The following is a 13,830-nucleotide window of genomic DNA, read 5'->3' as shown; positions in this document are numbered from 1 at the left end:
GGTTGTGCTGTGACTCTGTGTGTACCTCATTTATCCTTGGTGTTTTTACTGTAGTATTTCTCCTCAGTTTATTTTGTCGCTCTAATTCAAGGCTGGCTGCTTCATTTATCTTCTCAATTAGAACCTCATCTGTTACTTGGTAGTTGCCAAGATAAGGCTTTAACTGAAACTTCACGGCTTCACTGAGGAGGCCAGTCTCTAATGAGCGCAGGAACTTGCGCTGAATTAAGTCTGGGCTGAACTGCTCCCCTTCATCGTCATCACCAGACTTCCAGAGTAATTTCTCTCTGAGTTCTATTGCCCTGAACAGAAAGCACTGAGCAGATTCTTTGGGGTCTTGAGATATGCTCATGAGTTGATGAAGCAGGTCAGCTGACGAGTCTACTTTGTAATGTCCCCGTAATATAGTTCTTAGTGTGGGAAGTGTGAGGTCACGCTTCACTTCCAGCAAGTCTCGAAGGTGAAGGCCAGGGCTTACTGCCTTAATCACAGCTTCAATGATTTCAGTCTCTGAGTAGCCTTTCTTAAGCCCGGAATCAATTTGGTTGGTCAAGCTAGTGAAAGATAACTTGTCTTTTTGTCCTGCTTCCCCGATCTGACCCCAGATCCGAAAGTCTTTTCTCAAAGTCACTTCTGGTGTAGTAAAGGGTGCAGGCTGACTTACTTGTTTTTCACTTATCCCAGCTGCACCTCTAAACTCGGTCCCCAACGCTTCAATTTTTTCTTCCAGAACACGTCGTGCTTCTGCTTGAGCTTGTTGGAGCTGACTGTACTCTTGTTTCAGTTTTTCTATCTCACTGAGCTCTGCTCGTTGTATCTCCACTTCAGCTACAGGATGTTCTTGTAATGACTGTATGAATGACTGGAGATCACGGATGAACTGCTGAAACACTTCAGATTCCTCTGTTTTTTCAATCTCGTCCAGAGTACTTTCTGCCAGCCGAATCAGAGCACGTCGGGACTGTCCTTTAAAACCCACCCCTGCTGGTTCGCTGCACTTAAGATGCTGGCATACCTTGGTGAGTTCGGGTTTCCCAAGTGTCCACAATGCTGTGCTGATCTCATCCTGTAGTTGTTCCATCTTTACCGGATGTTGATTTAATGTGTTCTAGGTTCTTGTCTGGAGCAGGAAATCTGCTCCTGGCTGGCTCGCCAAATTATGTTACACACTGCAGGACGACAGGGTTCATTCAGGTGCACATGAAGATTTATTGCGCTGAAACACAGCAAAACAATTCAGTGTTACTGGCGGCTTCCATTGTAATAACTGGCCTGCGTTACTTTTGTGGCATTACGTGTAATGGCCACGTATTAATCAGCCCTTAACACACAGAGAAAATGACCAGTACACAATAGACAACATAACATGTACTGGCTGGTCTATTTCCTATAACTTTAACTGAAACCCGCTAACAGTTTCCTTTCACCTTACTGATGGAACAACACGGTTACAGAGATTAATGCAGGAGGCTAACATGACTTAGCTAGCGCACAAATGTTACTAGGATTACCCACAGATAACGTGAAACAACTCCCTTATTCGCTCACATTAAACACCATATAAACAAGAATTACACTCCAAACATGTTAAATAAGCATCAACTTTACATAAATGTATGTAGTTCTCGTATATTGCTCTCACCTGAAACACAGCAAAACAATTCAGTGTTACTGGCGGCTTCCATTGTAATAACTGGCCTGCGTTACTTTTGTGAAGGATTATTTTGCCAGTTACCCGTTTGGCTGAGCCGCCACTGCCACCTACTGGCGAAACTAAATACCGCCCTCACATCACATCAGGTGGGAGCAAATGAGCTTTTCGCTCTGTGTTATGATGCAAACTATTGTCACAACAAATAGCAAAAAAATGATGATGGGGGGTGGGTACGAACACATAAGGAACACATCTGAGACTTGTTCTTAATGCTCAAAATACTCAGGGCGCCACAGTTGCATGGACAGACTTCGAGCTAGCCACAATCAAGGACATCTTTTCCAAGATCGACTATGAAGTCGTTGGCCCAGCAGCTATTTCCAGGTAAGATCATCGGCATAAAGCTGTTTTTATGCTTGTATGTAAATTTACAAATATAAGAGGGCACATTTTGTGCATTAACATATACTTTAGTTTTAGAAATGTGATTTATCCAAATGTTCATGTTTCCTCAGGTGTCTGATTGTGTACCCCTGGACTCAGAGGTATTTCGCTGGCTTTGGAAACCTCTACAATGCTGCTGCCATCACATCAAATCCGAAAGTTGCTGCTCACGGAAGGTTGTAATGCAAGGTCTGGAAAAAGCTGTGAAGAACAACATCAAGGCCACATTTACAGAGCTGAGCACGCTGCACTCTGAGAAACTGCAGGTGGACCCTGACAATTTCATGGTAAGCAATGTAGAAATAATGGTACTGCATCCCAAGTTGTGTGTGTGTTGATGATTTATTTCATGCATATTTTGTAGTCCTGCAGCTTCTGGGCGACTGCCTGGCCATTGTGGTTGCTGCTCAGTTGGGTAAAGACTTCACTCCTGAGGTCCATGCAGCTTTCCAGAAGTTCCTGGCAGTGGTGGTGTCCTCCCTGAGGAGGCAGTACTACTAGAGAGCTGCAGAGGACCATCACATGTTCTGTTTTTAAATCATGTTTTAATGAGGTTTAAATAAAGAAATTTGTACTGCTCAAGCTATGTATTTTTTGCTATAGTATGCGTGAGCTCATTTATAGTGTTGGGGGAAAGTCCACACACACACACACACACACACACACACACACACACACACACACACACACACACACACACACACACACGCACGCAGACATTTTTCAAGAACTAGAAAATAAATCACTATTAAAATGTCACTGTTCTGAAAGAGACAGTAGTTTAAGATGCAAATGACTTTGAATTAAAAAAAATAGCATGATAAAACTTTTCTGTTTTTCCTATTTCTTTTAGTAAACCAACAAATTTGGCAAAAACGACTCGATTTGGCAGCTTCCCTTTGCGGTGTCAGCCGAATTCTCACTTTCAATAAGGTTCAGTGTCGTTCAGCTTTGACTACGTTGTTCTGTGTCATAAATTGGCATAAACCACAGAAACAAAAAATACTCATAAAGTATTGTATGCACAAGTTTTGGACCGGTGGGTCAGCGGTCAGCGCTTTGGGAGGAGAACTGCTTGTGACGCATGTGCTTTCCCACCTTACAATTGCAGGTCAAGGCAGATGAAATACAGGCTACTGTGTGCACAGGTAATGGTGGTGGTGCTCTGTTTATGTCTGTGTGTGACTTGTACCCATGCCCCGATAATTGAATTTCAGCGTCTCACTCAGACCGCCGAGAGTGCCCAGTGTGCATGTCCAAAATGAGAATAACGCATTCTAACTATACTCATACTCATGCTGAACACAAGCTACACCATTAAAAACAGTCTAAATGTGTGACTTGTAGTCGCTATTCTTCTCTACAAAAGCCTAAATAAATGGACACATAGACATTCTTATGTTTGTGAATTTTATTGAACAAGCCCCCACATATGATGAGGGTTGCTGACATTCATGCCACACGTTGGTAGCTTCTGTCTTGATGTTTAGCGGTATCTCTCGGACAGAGCCCAGGCGACGTTATTGAAGAACTTGTCCATGGAGACGTGAACCTCCGGGGTGAAGTCCGCAGGGAAGTACATGCCCAGGACCAAGATCATGCTGTGAGTGAGGATCTGTGTTTGTGACAGAAACAGCAGATTAGATTAAATCAGGCACTTCAGACATCCCTACATTCACTTAGTTTTTTAGTTTTTTAACGCTCACAATCTAAACTAAAGTACGTGCACAAATAATGATTATAATTTCTGGTAGGTTTAAAGGTCGCAATATTTTGTTACCTTGAAGTTGGCAGGATCCACGCGGAGCTGGCTGGCATGCAGCTCACTGAGCTTGCTAAGGTGGTTGGTAAGATCATCAATGTTCTTGACAGCTTTTCCCACAGCTGCCATGATGGTTGCACCATGCTTCTTCACCTGCGGACTGTTAGGGCTCAGGTCGCCCCAGTGAGAAAAGTAGGTCTTGGTCTGAGGATAAGCAACGAGCATCCTGTAAAATACAGCAGAAGGAAATACGAAGAAGTTACAAAAAAAGCAAAGAAAAAATAAAGAAAAACCCACCCTCTTAAAAAAGCCCGTGTCATCCCTACTTTAAAATGAGATCTTACCTGCCCAGAGCTTCTCCACCCATCTCGGCGCCCTTTGACTCGACTTTGGCCCAGAAGGTCTTCACCAGGGTCTTGTCTTTCGAAGAGAGACTCATGACTGCCTTTGAATTTCCGGGATACAAGGGAAAATGCTGATCAAAAAATGCTGCTTGGTTGGATCTGTCAGTGCGTCTTTATGTCGACCCAAATGGTGCCACGCCCAAGTATCAAATCCAGAATGCATGTCTGATAAGCAAACTGCTTATCAGTCAATTACGTGATATCACGTAATTGACTGATATCACGTCAATTAAGTGATATCACATAATTGACGCAATTGACAATTAAAAAAAAGAAAAAGAAAAACTGAATGGCTGCACTGCACGAAAATCTTTAAACAACTGGCGAATAGATTTTATGCAAAAAGAAATATGCTCTAAGCAAAAATGGCATTAAACATAAATCACAATTTAAAGGCTGCACTGTTAGTCAGAGTTTGATATTTTAAAAATAAAAACACGTTTTTTTATAGCCAACAAGGAGCACAAATACCCTCCTAAAGTTAAGAGAGCACATATCCTTTTGGATAAATAAACTGTATGATATCTTAGCTTATTTAAAAGCAGGTGTTAAAAAGCTGGTATTACTGATATTACTGGTCCAATTTTGTGTGTTTTGACTGACTAATAGTATGGATTATTTGTAGCTGAGTAATTTTAAGTGACAGCAATATCTGAGCCAAATGACGTTATCTATCCGGTTGGCACTGACCGTTGCCCAAATTTGCTTTACGCAAAACACACGTCATTAAACAGGCGGGCGCAGATTATCCAATCAGATGCTTCGATGACTGAAGGAGGGGGTGCGGGGTAAACGAATAAAAACGGGAATCTCAAGTAAATTATTCACAAGCAGATTTGTGAGAACTTGTGAGAACCTGTTCGTGAACTAGGAGACTTGCACCCCGTCAAAATGGTCGAGTGGACAGATGCTGAGCGCAGTGCCATCATAAACCTGTGGGGAAAGATTGATGTGGGGGAAATCGGTGCCCAGGCCCTCTCCAGGTAACCTGCAGCTCATAGCAATTCAGAAACGTGGTCGTTTGTTATGCAACTTTTTTTACTATAATGTTGAAACTTGGCCGAAGCGAATATATCAACACGTTTCTTTGTGTATGTAGAAGCACTTATTAATGCTATATGCACTAAAATTAATATTGTTTCTCTGGTTTTATTCCAGGCTTCTGATTGTGTACCCCTGGGGTCAGAGATACTTCCAAGCCTTTGGAGACCTGTCCACCAATGCCGCCATTATGGGAAACCCCAAAGTGGCACAGCACGGAAGGACCGTGATGGGTGGTCTGGAAAATGCTGTGAAGAACTTGGACAACATCAAGCAGACCTACGCCAAACTGAGCGTTATGCACTCCGAGAAACTCCACGTGGATCCCGATAACTTCAGGGTATGCCCCCACCAGCACCCAGAAACAATCATCACACATGGACCTGAAAAAGGTTAGCTAATTAGTTTGTGTTTATTAACTCTGTTAAGCATTTTCTTTCTCTCATTTTAGGTGCTCGCTGAATGCATCAGCCTGTGCGTTGCCGCTAAGTTTGGTCCCAGCGTCTTCACCGCTGAGGTCCAGGAAGCCTGGCAGAAGTTTTTGTGCGTGGTCGTTTCTGCCCTGGGTAGACAGTACCACTAAATTTCTGGAGTGCCAGTTCATCAAAGATGTGCAACAGTGACATCATATATCTTTTTGACTCTGTTGCCAGATGCACCAATAAATAAAACCTCAAATCATACTCATTCTCTGTGCGATCATTTGACTTGTTCTTTTAACCGACAATACAACATCAAGAAGGAGATCTCGGACAGTCAATAGTCCTCAATAGAAGTCGCCTATATGTTTGAGTATAATATAAATATTACAAGTATGCCTCACCGATAATCCATTTCGTGACTTTTTCCTTTACTGTTAAGTTTTGCTTTTCGTATAAAAAAGGGTGAAAGGGATCCAAAGTTGTTGTTCTCTGGCTCCATGGGAAGTATTGTTGATGTAAGTGAAGTGTTCCAAAATGCAAAGAAGAACATCAGCTATCAGGCATTTTACGCATATTTAAAGTTAGAGCGTTAACAACGAGTCAATCTGCGAGCTCAGAAAAAAGTATTTCTTCTTTAGTGCAGAAAATTCGTTTATAACCTCGACCCAACATAACACAAGAACACTGCTAGGCGTATAGCGGCAACATTATAAAAACTCTATGCTTTTGTTTTTTTAAAACGTCTTGAATGAAATTCAAAAATGACTGAAGGATATAATATAAGTACTGTCGCGATCGGACGGGCCATAATCCTGATTGAGCTGATCAGTTTTTAAAACAAGTTTAATTGAATGGGGTAATTTGTGCGTGGTCGTTTCTGCCAAGAAATAGGCCAAGAAATAAACTTTTATACGTTTCTGATATGAAGTGGACCCGCGGATCATTTATTTGGGTGGGGAAAGCCTGAATGTTCAGATAATGATAGCATGGCATAATCTAAGTTCATCAGCTGTTGGAAAATTACTTGATACAACAGGATGGGGAGGTGGTTATGTTTACGTGAGGATATTTTGATGCCATACCATACCATCTCTGGGCATTTCCATTGTGTTTTGCAGTGATAGTCGACACGTAGTCTGTGTAGCTCAGACTCATCCGTCCGCTTTTAGTGTGCTGGAAATATAGGACCCTCATACCATCTGCTGGTTCATTTTTGCCAGTCATTAAGCGGAAAAGCTGATCACTCAGCAGCTCAGAGTGCGGAAGTAAAACTGTTTATCCAATTTGCTCAGGTCATGGTTAAGTGGACGGAACTGGAGCGCAGCACTGTGAAAGCTATCTGGGAAAAAATTGATATCGATGAGATTGGGTCACAAATTTGGGCAAGGTAGGTGATTGTGAAAGTTTTACTGTTCAAGAACGGATCGTAAAAAAATCCTAAAAACGAAAAAAATATTCTGGCAATTTTCTCTCAATACATTATTATTATTATTGCTATTTAATTAGTTGATGGGTATTTCGTAATAGTAAAATTCAATGCCTGGTTTAAAAATAAATAAATAAAGAAAAAACGATCGTGAAAAATTCTTATTTTTTAAATATTCCATTGTTTAAGGGTACGTTGTATATTTAGGGATTTTTTCTCCAGTTAGTTCAGATTTTATCACGTGGTATCGTTTATGCTCATTAACCTGTACCACTGACTGTTGCATTGTCAGAGTCTTGATAGTCTACCCCTGGACTGAGCGATATTTTGGTTCTTTTGGAGATCTCTTCACCATCACTGCTATTTTGAAAAACGACAAAGTGGCGGCTCATGGAAGGATGGTGCTGACGGCTCTGGACAAAGCAGTGAACAACATGGACAACATGAAACGGACGTATGCTGATCTGAGCCGGTTGCATTTTCAGAAACTCGAAGTGGACCCTGATAGCTTCAGGGTAAGCAACACTTTTCCTCAAACCCACATGAAAAAAATACGTGACGTTTTGCACTTGTAGAGTTTTCATGGTGTTTTCTCTTTTTTTCCACAGCTGTTGGCAGACTGTATCACTATCACAATCGCATGCAAACTCAAGTCAGCCCTGAGCCCCCAGAGTCAAGCTATCTGGCAGAAGTTTATATCTGCTGTGGTCGACGCTATGAGCAGTCAGTACCGCTGAAAAGAACCTATTTGGAGATAATACAACTTAAAGAAAAACACAAAACAAAAAACGTGTGTTAGCCCTGATATAAGTTTGACATGAGTGCATTTCAGTTTGTTTTTTATCAGTTGGAGCTTGGTGAGTCTCATACTGAAGACAGTTACTAAAGACAAAACTGAAGTCAAAGAGACCCCAACACACACAAGCAGCAAGTGAAAGTAGTCTGACAGAGCTAAAGGAGGAAACAGCATTTAGTGACTTTCATGGGTTCCAGATTTCAGACAGTTAAGAACTTGTCATGGACTGAAAGTTGTTGTTTTTTTTTTCCAACTCTGTGAAAAGTTAATAAAACATAAAAACTATTTTTATAGTTAATATTATGTCACCTTTTCAAATTACTGTGAGCCTCTGAATATGGGGAACTGTATTAATGGCTATAATTCCTAAAATTAATACAGTACCTTTGCTAACCCACTTGAAATAATTCTGAAAGTCTTTCCATCAATCACACATTCATTGTTACATCTGCCAAACAGGTTATGTTTTTGGTAGTGTTTGCACATGTGTCATTCTGTCAGTAAACAAATGAGCTCAACCAGTCTTTAATAAATTCTGATAAAAACTTTTTAGGGATGGGTCATGTTGACACAATTTGGTTAACGTCCACAGCGGTCTTCACAGTCAACTAAACAATTTACTTGAGGTCTGTTGCAGGGAAGGCCCAGCTTATTTCATAGAGATAATGCCCTAATGACATTCTGCAACAATCTCCTCGCTGCAGTCTACACCTGTCGTACATTAAAAACATTTGATACACTAAGAAATGAAAAACATTATAAAGGAAGCCCAGAACCTAGTAAGGCTGCTGAAATCTTATATCAAGCAAAAATGGAAAATATATCTGACTTAGTAATGAAGGTCCAAAGAAAATGCAGTATGTCCTGAGGGAGGTAATATATAATTAATAGTATTGGCATTGTCATTTCACGGCATTTTAAGGGAAATTTTGAATCAACAAGTGTAACTGCAGTTAATGAGAGGAGAAAAAACATGGCGGAAAATCAAGTTTAATTGTCTTGATAGAAAAATATCTGGGTCACAGTTGCATTTTTGAAAACAACCATCCCAAATTTGAACGCCTATTTGTTTGAATTTGTAAAACAGACACCATATAAGGGTTTTAATGTTGTAACGGTTTTAATGTATAGAGTGTGTTCCTCCTAAGGCTTGGATTTTACAGTGGCACCAACAGGGTTGATGGTATCCATGTGGATTCAGACAGCAAGAAGATACAGGAATTGGGTCATATAATTGTTTATTTTAAACAAGAATGACAGAACAATCAAACAGACATAAAAGGAAGGCCACAGGGACACAAACAAATTGATCAAAAATCTCTGGTCATATTCAGTCTAATAGATTCACCATGAACAATGACCCAGAAAGCTCAAAGTCATCACACAGATAATGTAAACAAATATAAAAGATGTCCTAATATTCACATTGTGTGAAAAATGTGAGTATTAAGTGAGAAATACGCAGTTTGTAGCATTGGCGCGTTTAGACCCTTTTCAGTAGTGATGGGATTTCCGGCTCCTTTTAGAGAACCGGCTCTTTCGGCTCGGCTCACTAAAAGAACCGGCTCTTCAGGTTGTTTTATTGCTTTAATTAATTTATTATTAACAACAATATAAAATTATGCACAAAAATAATTACTAATGTAAAAAAAAGTGGTTTTATTTATATATGTTTATATATAAATATATACAATGGCCCCTAGAGACAAAGCATGTACAATTTCCTCCAAACTCCAAAACACATTTCTAGCGTTAACTGAACTTCCAAAACAGAGCTACCTAGATCACTTAAATTACACAATTGAACGCATATGTGTATTGTTTGTGTATTTATTCACAAGCACACACATATATTCAAATAAAAAAAAAAAAGTTCATTTACCTGTTACTACCACACACCAAATCCGGTCGTTGGTACTTCCTGGCTTGTGTAGCCACTGGGTAACAAAAGCTCAACACTGCCCCCTAGCATCCTGGAGCACTTCTGTTGTGTTTGTGTCTGTTTTGAAACTTGTACGTGCTTTGTCTCTAGGGGCCACCGTAAATATACTTTTATTTATTCACTCCACATAAAATGTAATAAATAAATCATATAATACAAAAAACAACTATTCACATTTCAACTTTCAACTATTTAAATTGTCAGCTTTTTCCTTTTAAACAAATTTTAAGTGAAACAACACAAAACACTGCAAACCACAACAAAATTAAATATAAATAAAATTTGAAAACAAAAAGAACATGCACATTCTCTGTCATATAGGCCTGCATGAATAAACTTTCTGAATCCTTTATCATCCGTAACTGAAAATAGCTGTGGATGATTACTACACCTTTCTAATGTGACGTTGTTATCCCTGGCTCTCTTTCTCTGTCTCTCCCTCCTGCTCTGTTCCTGTGCTACTGCGAGTGTAACTATCGCTCCTCCCCCCTCTTCCCAGGGCAAAGCACAAGGCACAAGAGAGAGAGGGTGAGAGAAAGAAAAAAAAAAACCCATGGCTCCCGATAAGGAGCCGGCTCATGTCGTTCATGTCAAAGACCCGGCTCTAAGAGCCGTTTCGTTCGTGACCGACACATCACTACTTTTCTGGATGCTCAACCACCCTAAAAGCAACATGCCCTTTTAATGCTACATTTTCCAAACTTCTCTGTTGGAGATCATACAGCAGATTACAGTGAAATCAAGTCCAGTGTTCTTGATGTCAAGTTGCTATTAGTGCACTCAAACAGAGGAGCTGCATGAGAGACAGGGATGGAAAGGGTTAGAGGTAAAGAGCAAAAGTCAAAGACAGCAAAAGCTGTAGCTTCTCTTTTGCCCACATTCATTGATGATGATTTCATGATCTAAAGTTTGTGCAAGTTTCTCCTCTTTTTCTGCTTTACTACAAATTTTGCTTTAACTTACTTTCAAAAGTTATATTAAGAACTGTGATCATTTATTCAGAATCATTCTTCGTGCATAGTGGTCAGTACAGTGGACAGCTATTCAAAGGCTGTTTTCTTGTATCCGTTTCAGTGTTGATGGCACACTTGCACTTAAACCACTACATCGGACACTGATGTGTCACTCCATACCAAATTCATAGGTCAAAACGTAGGTTGTCCACCTAAGTGGACATGTAACAAACTCTTTGAAAAGTACATGTTTAAAAAAAATGAAGTTCAAAAATCTTTTTTTTTTCATGCCTAAAGATGACTAAAACTACTTAAGAATAAAAATCCTGACTGAGGTTGTCATAATTCATGCATGAAAGGGTTCAACACTGAAATATAATCCAAAAAAGATATTTCTTTTGGATATGTTTTAATGTTTATCCTGTAACATTCAGGTCTGCAAAGGTGAAAATTATGTTTACATGCAGCATAATATGTTGGTATAATTGTAAGGCAGAATGGATGACGTTATGACTGGGGGCTGAGGCCTCCTAGTGGTTTGATCCTAGAATCGTCCCCGGTGTGTGGCTAATTGTCCCAGACGAACAAGGCAACTGATCATAAGAATGCAATTCTCTTCTTTGCCACAAGAAGTCACTGCCGGAAAAAATGAGTATGGTGCAACAGACCCCTGCTTGTGTGAGAGCACTGCAGACAGAACGAGGGCTCGAGTCATTTTGTTGTCCTGTCATAATCATATCGGACATGGTCGGGAGGTATGACTGAGAGCAGTGCATAGTTACAAGGTTTATAAAACAACTGAAGCCGCTCAAAAAGAAGACGATTGAGCACACTTGGTGTTTTACCTGGCAAAGAATTAGACGTTTATTTGACCAACGGACAGGAACCGACTTGGCCATTCAGTCTTGACGTTTTCTCACTGCGCGAGTGCACACATATAGGTACATTTAACTGAAGCAAATCAGATGGTGACAGCTAGAGTCAAAGCAGGTTCTAAACTTAAACATTAGCTAAAAATACCCGACTCACTGCCAGAGGCGGAGGCAGACATTTGATACACCCGGGGCTTAGCCCTAAAGGTAGTATGCATGTGGGATTTTTTTTTTTTTTTTGGGGGGGGGGGGGGGGGGGGGTGTTCACCTGCTCTTGTTCCCTCTCTGTTCTGTCCTCATTCTCCTCTCTCTCCCTCTCTCCTCCTCTCTCTCTCTCTCTCCCTCTCCTCTCTCTCCCTCTCTGTTCCTCTCTCTCCCTCTCTCCTCCTCTCTCTCTCTCCCTCTCCTCTCTCTCCCTCTCTGCTCCTCTCTCTCCCTCTCTCCTCCTCTCTCTCTCCCTCTCCTCTCTCTCCCTCTCTGCTCCTCTCTCTCCCTCTCTCCTCCTCTCTCTCTCCCTCTCCTCTCTCTCCCTCTCTGCTCCTCTCTCTCCCTCTCTCCTCCTCTCTCTCTCCCTCTCCTCTCTCTCCCTCTCTGCTCCTCTCTCTCCCTCTCTGCTCCTCTCTCTCCCTCTTTGTGCTGACAATCATCAAATATACAGTTGAAACCAGATATTTACACACTTTTCAGATAAAAACACTTTTTTAATTGTAACATCAAATCAGACTAAATGTTTAATTTTTTTAGATTGATAAATATAAAAACATGTTTGTTAACTTTAAGAGTAAAGGGAGAAACTATCTGTATTTCTTAATCAAAAATGGCACCCAATTGTATTCAAAATTGAGCCACACTTATGGAGCTCCACAGTTCTTTTCCTGGTGTTTTGGTTGACATCTTTGGTTGATTTTCCCATTTCAAAGAAACAGGCTGTGTTTTGCCTTATATGCATCCACAGGTGTGCCACCAATTTACTCACATGGACTCTGCTAACCTATCAGAAGCTTCTTCAGCTCAGAATGGAATCGTCTGGAGTTTTCTTATTAATTAATAATAAACTAAGTGTACATGTACTCCTAAATTTGATGAAAGTGATAAAAAATAGACAGCTCTGTCTCTCTTTATTCTGACATTTAACTAATTCAAAGGATATTTCAATATTTATCCAAAGCAAAACAAGTTTACTCTAAATTGATGTTGTACAGTAATAAAATGTTCTTGTGTTTTCCATAAAGTGTATGTAAGTATCTGGTTTAAACTGTGAATATACTGCTGTGTATTGAAATTCCTCTTGTTTTCCATAGAAATATACTGAACAACATACAAAGCATAATATATAAAATAACATCTACCAGAGTTTTTTCTTTGAAAGAAGCTCCTTATGCCCATTCTTGTATATCAGTGCATTACTGAAACCGATTTATTTAGCCGCGGAGGGTAACGACTGAAAATATGAAATAAACACATGTGTAAGCTAAGACTCTATAAAGAAACAGCATTGTTGTTGTTCTGCTTTTCATTTCGCCATTTGTTGATTCACTCGAAGAGCAAGTAACGTAATATTGGTCAAGTGATCAGTTTGATATCAATCTTTTGTGATTCACCGTCATATTTACATTATTTGTACAGTACGAATGATTTGCTTTTGGTACCTGGTCGATCTTCAGCTCTCCTTAGTCTGCTTGGCTCCGTTTCTCCAACAGGCAGCAGCTCCCCCCGGCCCCTCGCTCAGTCGCTGAGCTCGGATCATACCAATATTAGGAGGGATTCACGCACAGTCATAAATTTCCACAGTGTGCACTATGTGCTTCGAATATTGTGTGTAGTTTTTGTTTTATACAGTTGTCAGCCAGGCATCTAACTATGAAAAAATTACACTCCAAAAGACCCCGGGCTTCTGACAAAACAACCCGGGCTTAAGCCCAGTAAGTCACCCCCCCCCCCCCCCCCCGCTCCGCCACTGCTCCCTGCAATGCAATGAAATAAACTAACACCAAGAGCGAATGTATAATTGTAACCGCGTCGATATGTCGTGGTGCAGCCAGTGCTGCTCCTGCATTATCATGTTTTGTTTTGTTTTTTTAAAAACAGGCCCACCCACTGAAACGATAAGCCTC

The 13,830-nt window shown here is 40.5% G+C and overlaps 4 protein-coding genes and 1 long non-coding RNA gene across 5 annotated transcripts; 3 read left to right on the top strand and 2 right to left on the bottom strand.

Moving 5' to 3' along the window:
- Positions 1-1,955: 1,955 nt before the first annotated feature.
- LOC113020522 (hemoglobin subunit beta-like) lies at positions 1,956-4,333 on the top strand (the record flags this gene model as incomplete). Its single annotated transcript, XM_080300214.1, is given in 4 exon segments — positions 1,956-2,038; positions 2,170-2,270; positions 2,273-2,385; positions 2,471-4,333. Coding segments are annotated over 4 exon segments (426 nt in total), but the record flags the coding sequence as incomplete, so codon positions are not given.
- Positions 3,492-4,374, bottom strand: LOC113020521 (hemoglobin subunit alpha-B-like). The gene is made up of 3 exons (XM_026164554.2): positions 4,205-4,374; positions 3,879-4,086; positions 3,492-3,713 (listed from the first exon to the last, which is right to left on the bottom strand). The coding sequence occupies exons 1-3, from the start codon at positions 4,297-4,299 to the stop codon at positions 3,585-3,587; spliced, it is 432 nt and encodes a 143-aa protein (XP_026020339.1). The 5' UTR covers positions 4,300-4,374; the 3' UTR covers positions 3,492-3,584.
- A 672-nt stretch (positions 4,375-5,046) lies between these two features.
- On the top strand, positions 5,047-5,988 carry LOC113020520 (hemoglobin subunit beta-A-like). The gene is made up of 3 exons (XM_026164553.2): positions 5,047-5,247; positions 5,423-5,645; positions 5,757-5,988. Exons 1-3 carry the CDS (start codon positions 5,156-5,158, stop codon positions 5,886-5,888), a joined length of 447 nt encoding a protein of 148 aa, XP_026020338.1. The 5' UTR covers positions 5,047-5,155; the 3' UTR covers positions 5,889-5,988.
- Positions 5,989-6,684: 696 nt separating this feature from the next.
- LOC113020518 (hemoglobin cathodic subunit beta-like) lies at positions 6,685-8,234 on the top strand. The gene is made up of 3 exons (XM_026164550.2): positions 6,685-7,114; positions 7,446-7,668; positions 7,762-8,234. The coding sequence occupies exons 1-3, from the start codon at positions 7,023-7,025 to the stop codon at positions 7,888-7,890; spliced, it is 444 nt and encodes a 147-aa protein (XP_026020335.1). The 5' UTR covers positions 6,685-7,022; the 3' UTR covers positions 7,891-8,234.
- A 936-nt stretch (positions 8,235-9,170) lies between these two features.
- LOC145428245 (uncharacterized) lies at positions 9,171-13,762 on the bottom strand. The gene is made up of 2 exons (XR_013908491.1): positions 13,366-13,762; positions 9,171-10,684 (listed from the first exon to the last, which is right to left on the bottom strand). It is a non-coding gene; the product is annotated as an uncharacterized LOC145428245 (long non-coding RNA).
- Between the last annotated feature and the right edge of the window lie 68 nt (positions 13,763-13,830).

The sequence above is a fragment of the Astatotilapia calliptera genome, chromosome 4, assembly GCF_964374335.1.
Source record: "Astatotilapia calliptera chromosome 4, fAstCal68.1, whole genome shotgun sequence".
Taxonomy (NCBI): domain Eukaryota; kingdom Metazoa; phylum Chordata; class Actinopteri; order Cichliformes; family Cichlidae; genus Astatotilapia; species Astatotilapia calliptera.
This window is presented reverse-complemented; position numbering and strand designations above follow the sequence as displayed.

What these genes read in the sequence shown, in the direction of transcription:
- LOC113020518 (XM_026164550.2), top strand. Translation starts at nt 7,023, where the DNA reads ATGGTTAAGTGGACGGAACTGGAGCGCAGCACTGTGAAAGCTATCTGG. An exon ending in GGGTCACAAATTTGGGCAAG is followed by an intron (nt 7,115 to 7,445) that starts GTAGGTGATTGT and finishes TTGCATTGTCAG; the next exon opens with AGTCTTGATAGTCTACCCCT. An exon ending in TGGACCCTGATAGCTTCAGG is followed by an intron (nt 7,669 to 7,761) that starts GTAAGCAACACT and finishes TTTTTTCCACAG; the next exon opens with CTGTTGGCAGACTGTATCAC.
- LOC113020520 (XM_026164553.2), top strand. Translation starts at nt 5,156, where the DNA reads ATGGTCGAGTGGACAGATGCTGAGCGCAGTGCCATCATAAACCTGTGG. An exon ending in GGTGCCCAGGCCCTCTCCAG is followed by an intron (nt 5,248 to 5,422) that starts GTAACCTGCAGC and finishes GTTTTATTCCAG; the next exon opens with GCTTCTGATTGTGTACCCCT. An exon ending in TGGATCCCGATAACTTCAGG is followed by an intron (nt 5,646 to 5,756) that starts GTATGCCCCCAC and finishes CTCTCATTTTAG; the next exon opens with GTGCTCGCTGAATGCATCAG.
- LOC113020521 (XM_026164554.2), bottom strand. Translation starts at nt 4,299, where the DNA reads ATGAGTCTCTCTTCGAAAGACAAGACCCTGGTGAAGACCTTCTGGGCC. An exon ending in GGTGGAGAAGCTCTGGGCAG is followed by an intron (nt 4,087 to 4,204) that starts GTAAGATCTCAT and finishes TGTATTTTACAG; the next exon opens with GATGCTCGTTGCTTATCCTC. An exon ending in TGGATCCTGCCAACTTCAAG is followed by an intron (nt 3,714 to 3,878) that starts GTAACAAAATAT and finishes TCACAAACACAG; the next exon opens with ATCCTCACTCACAGCATGAT.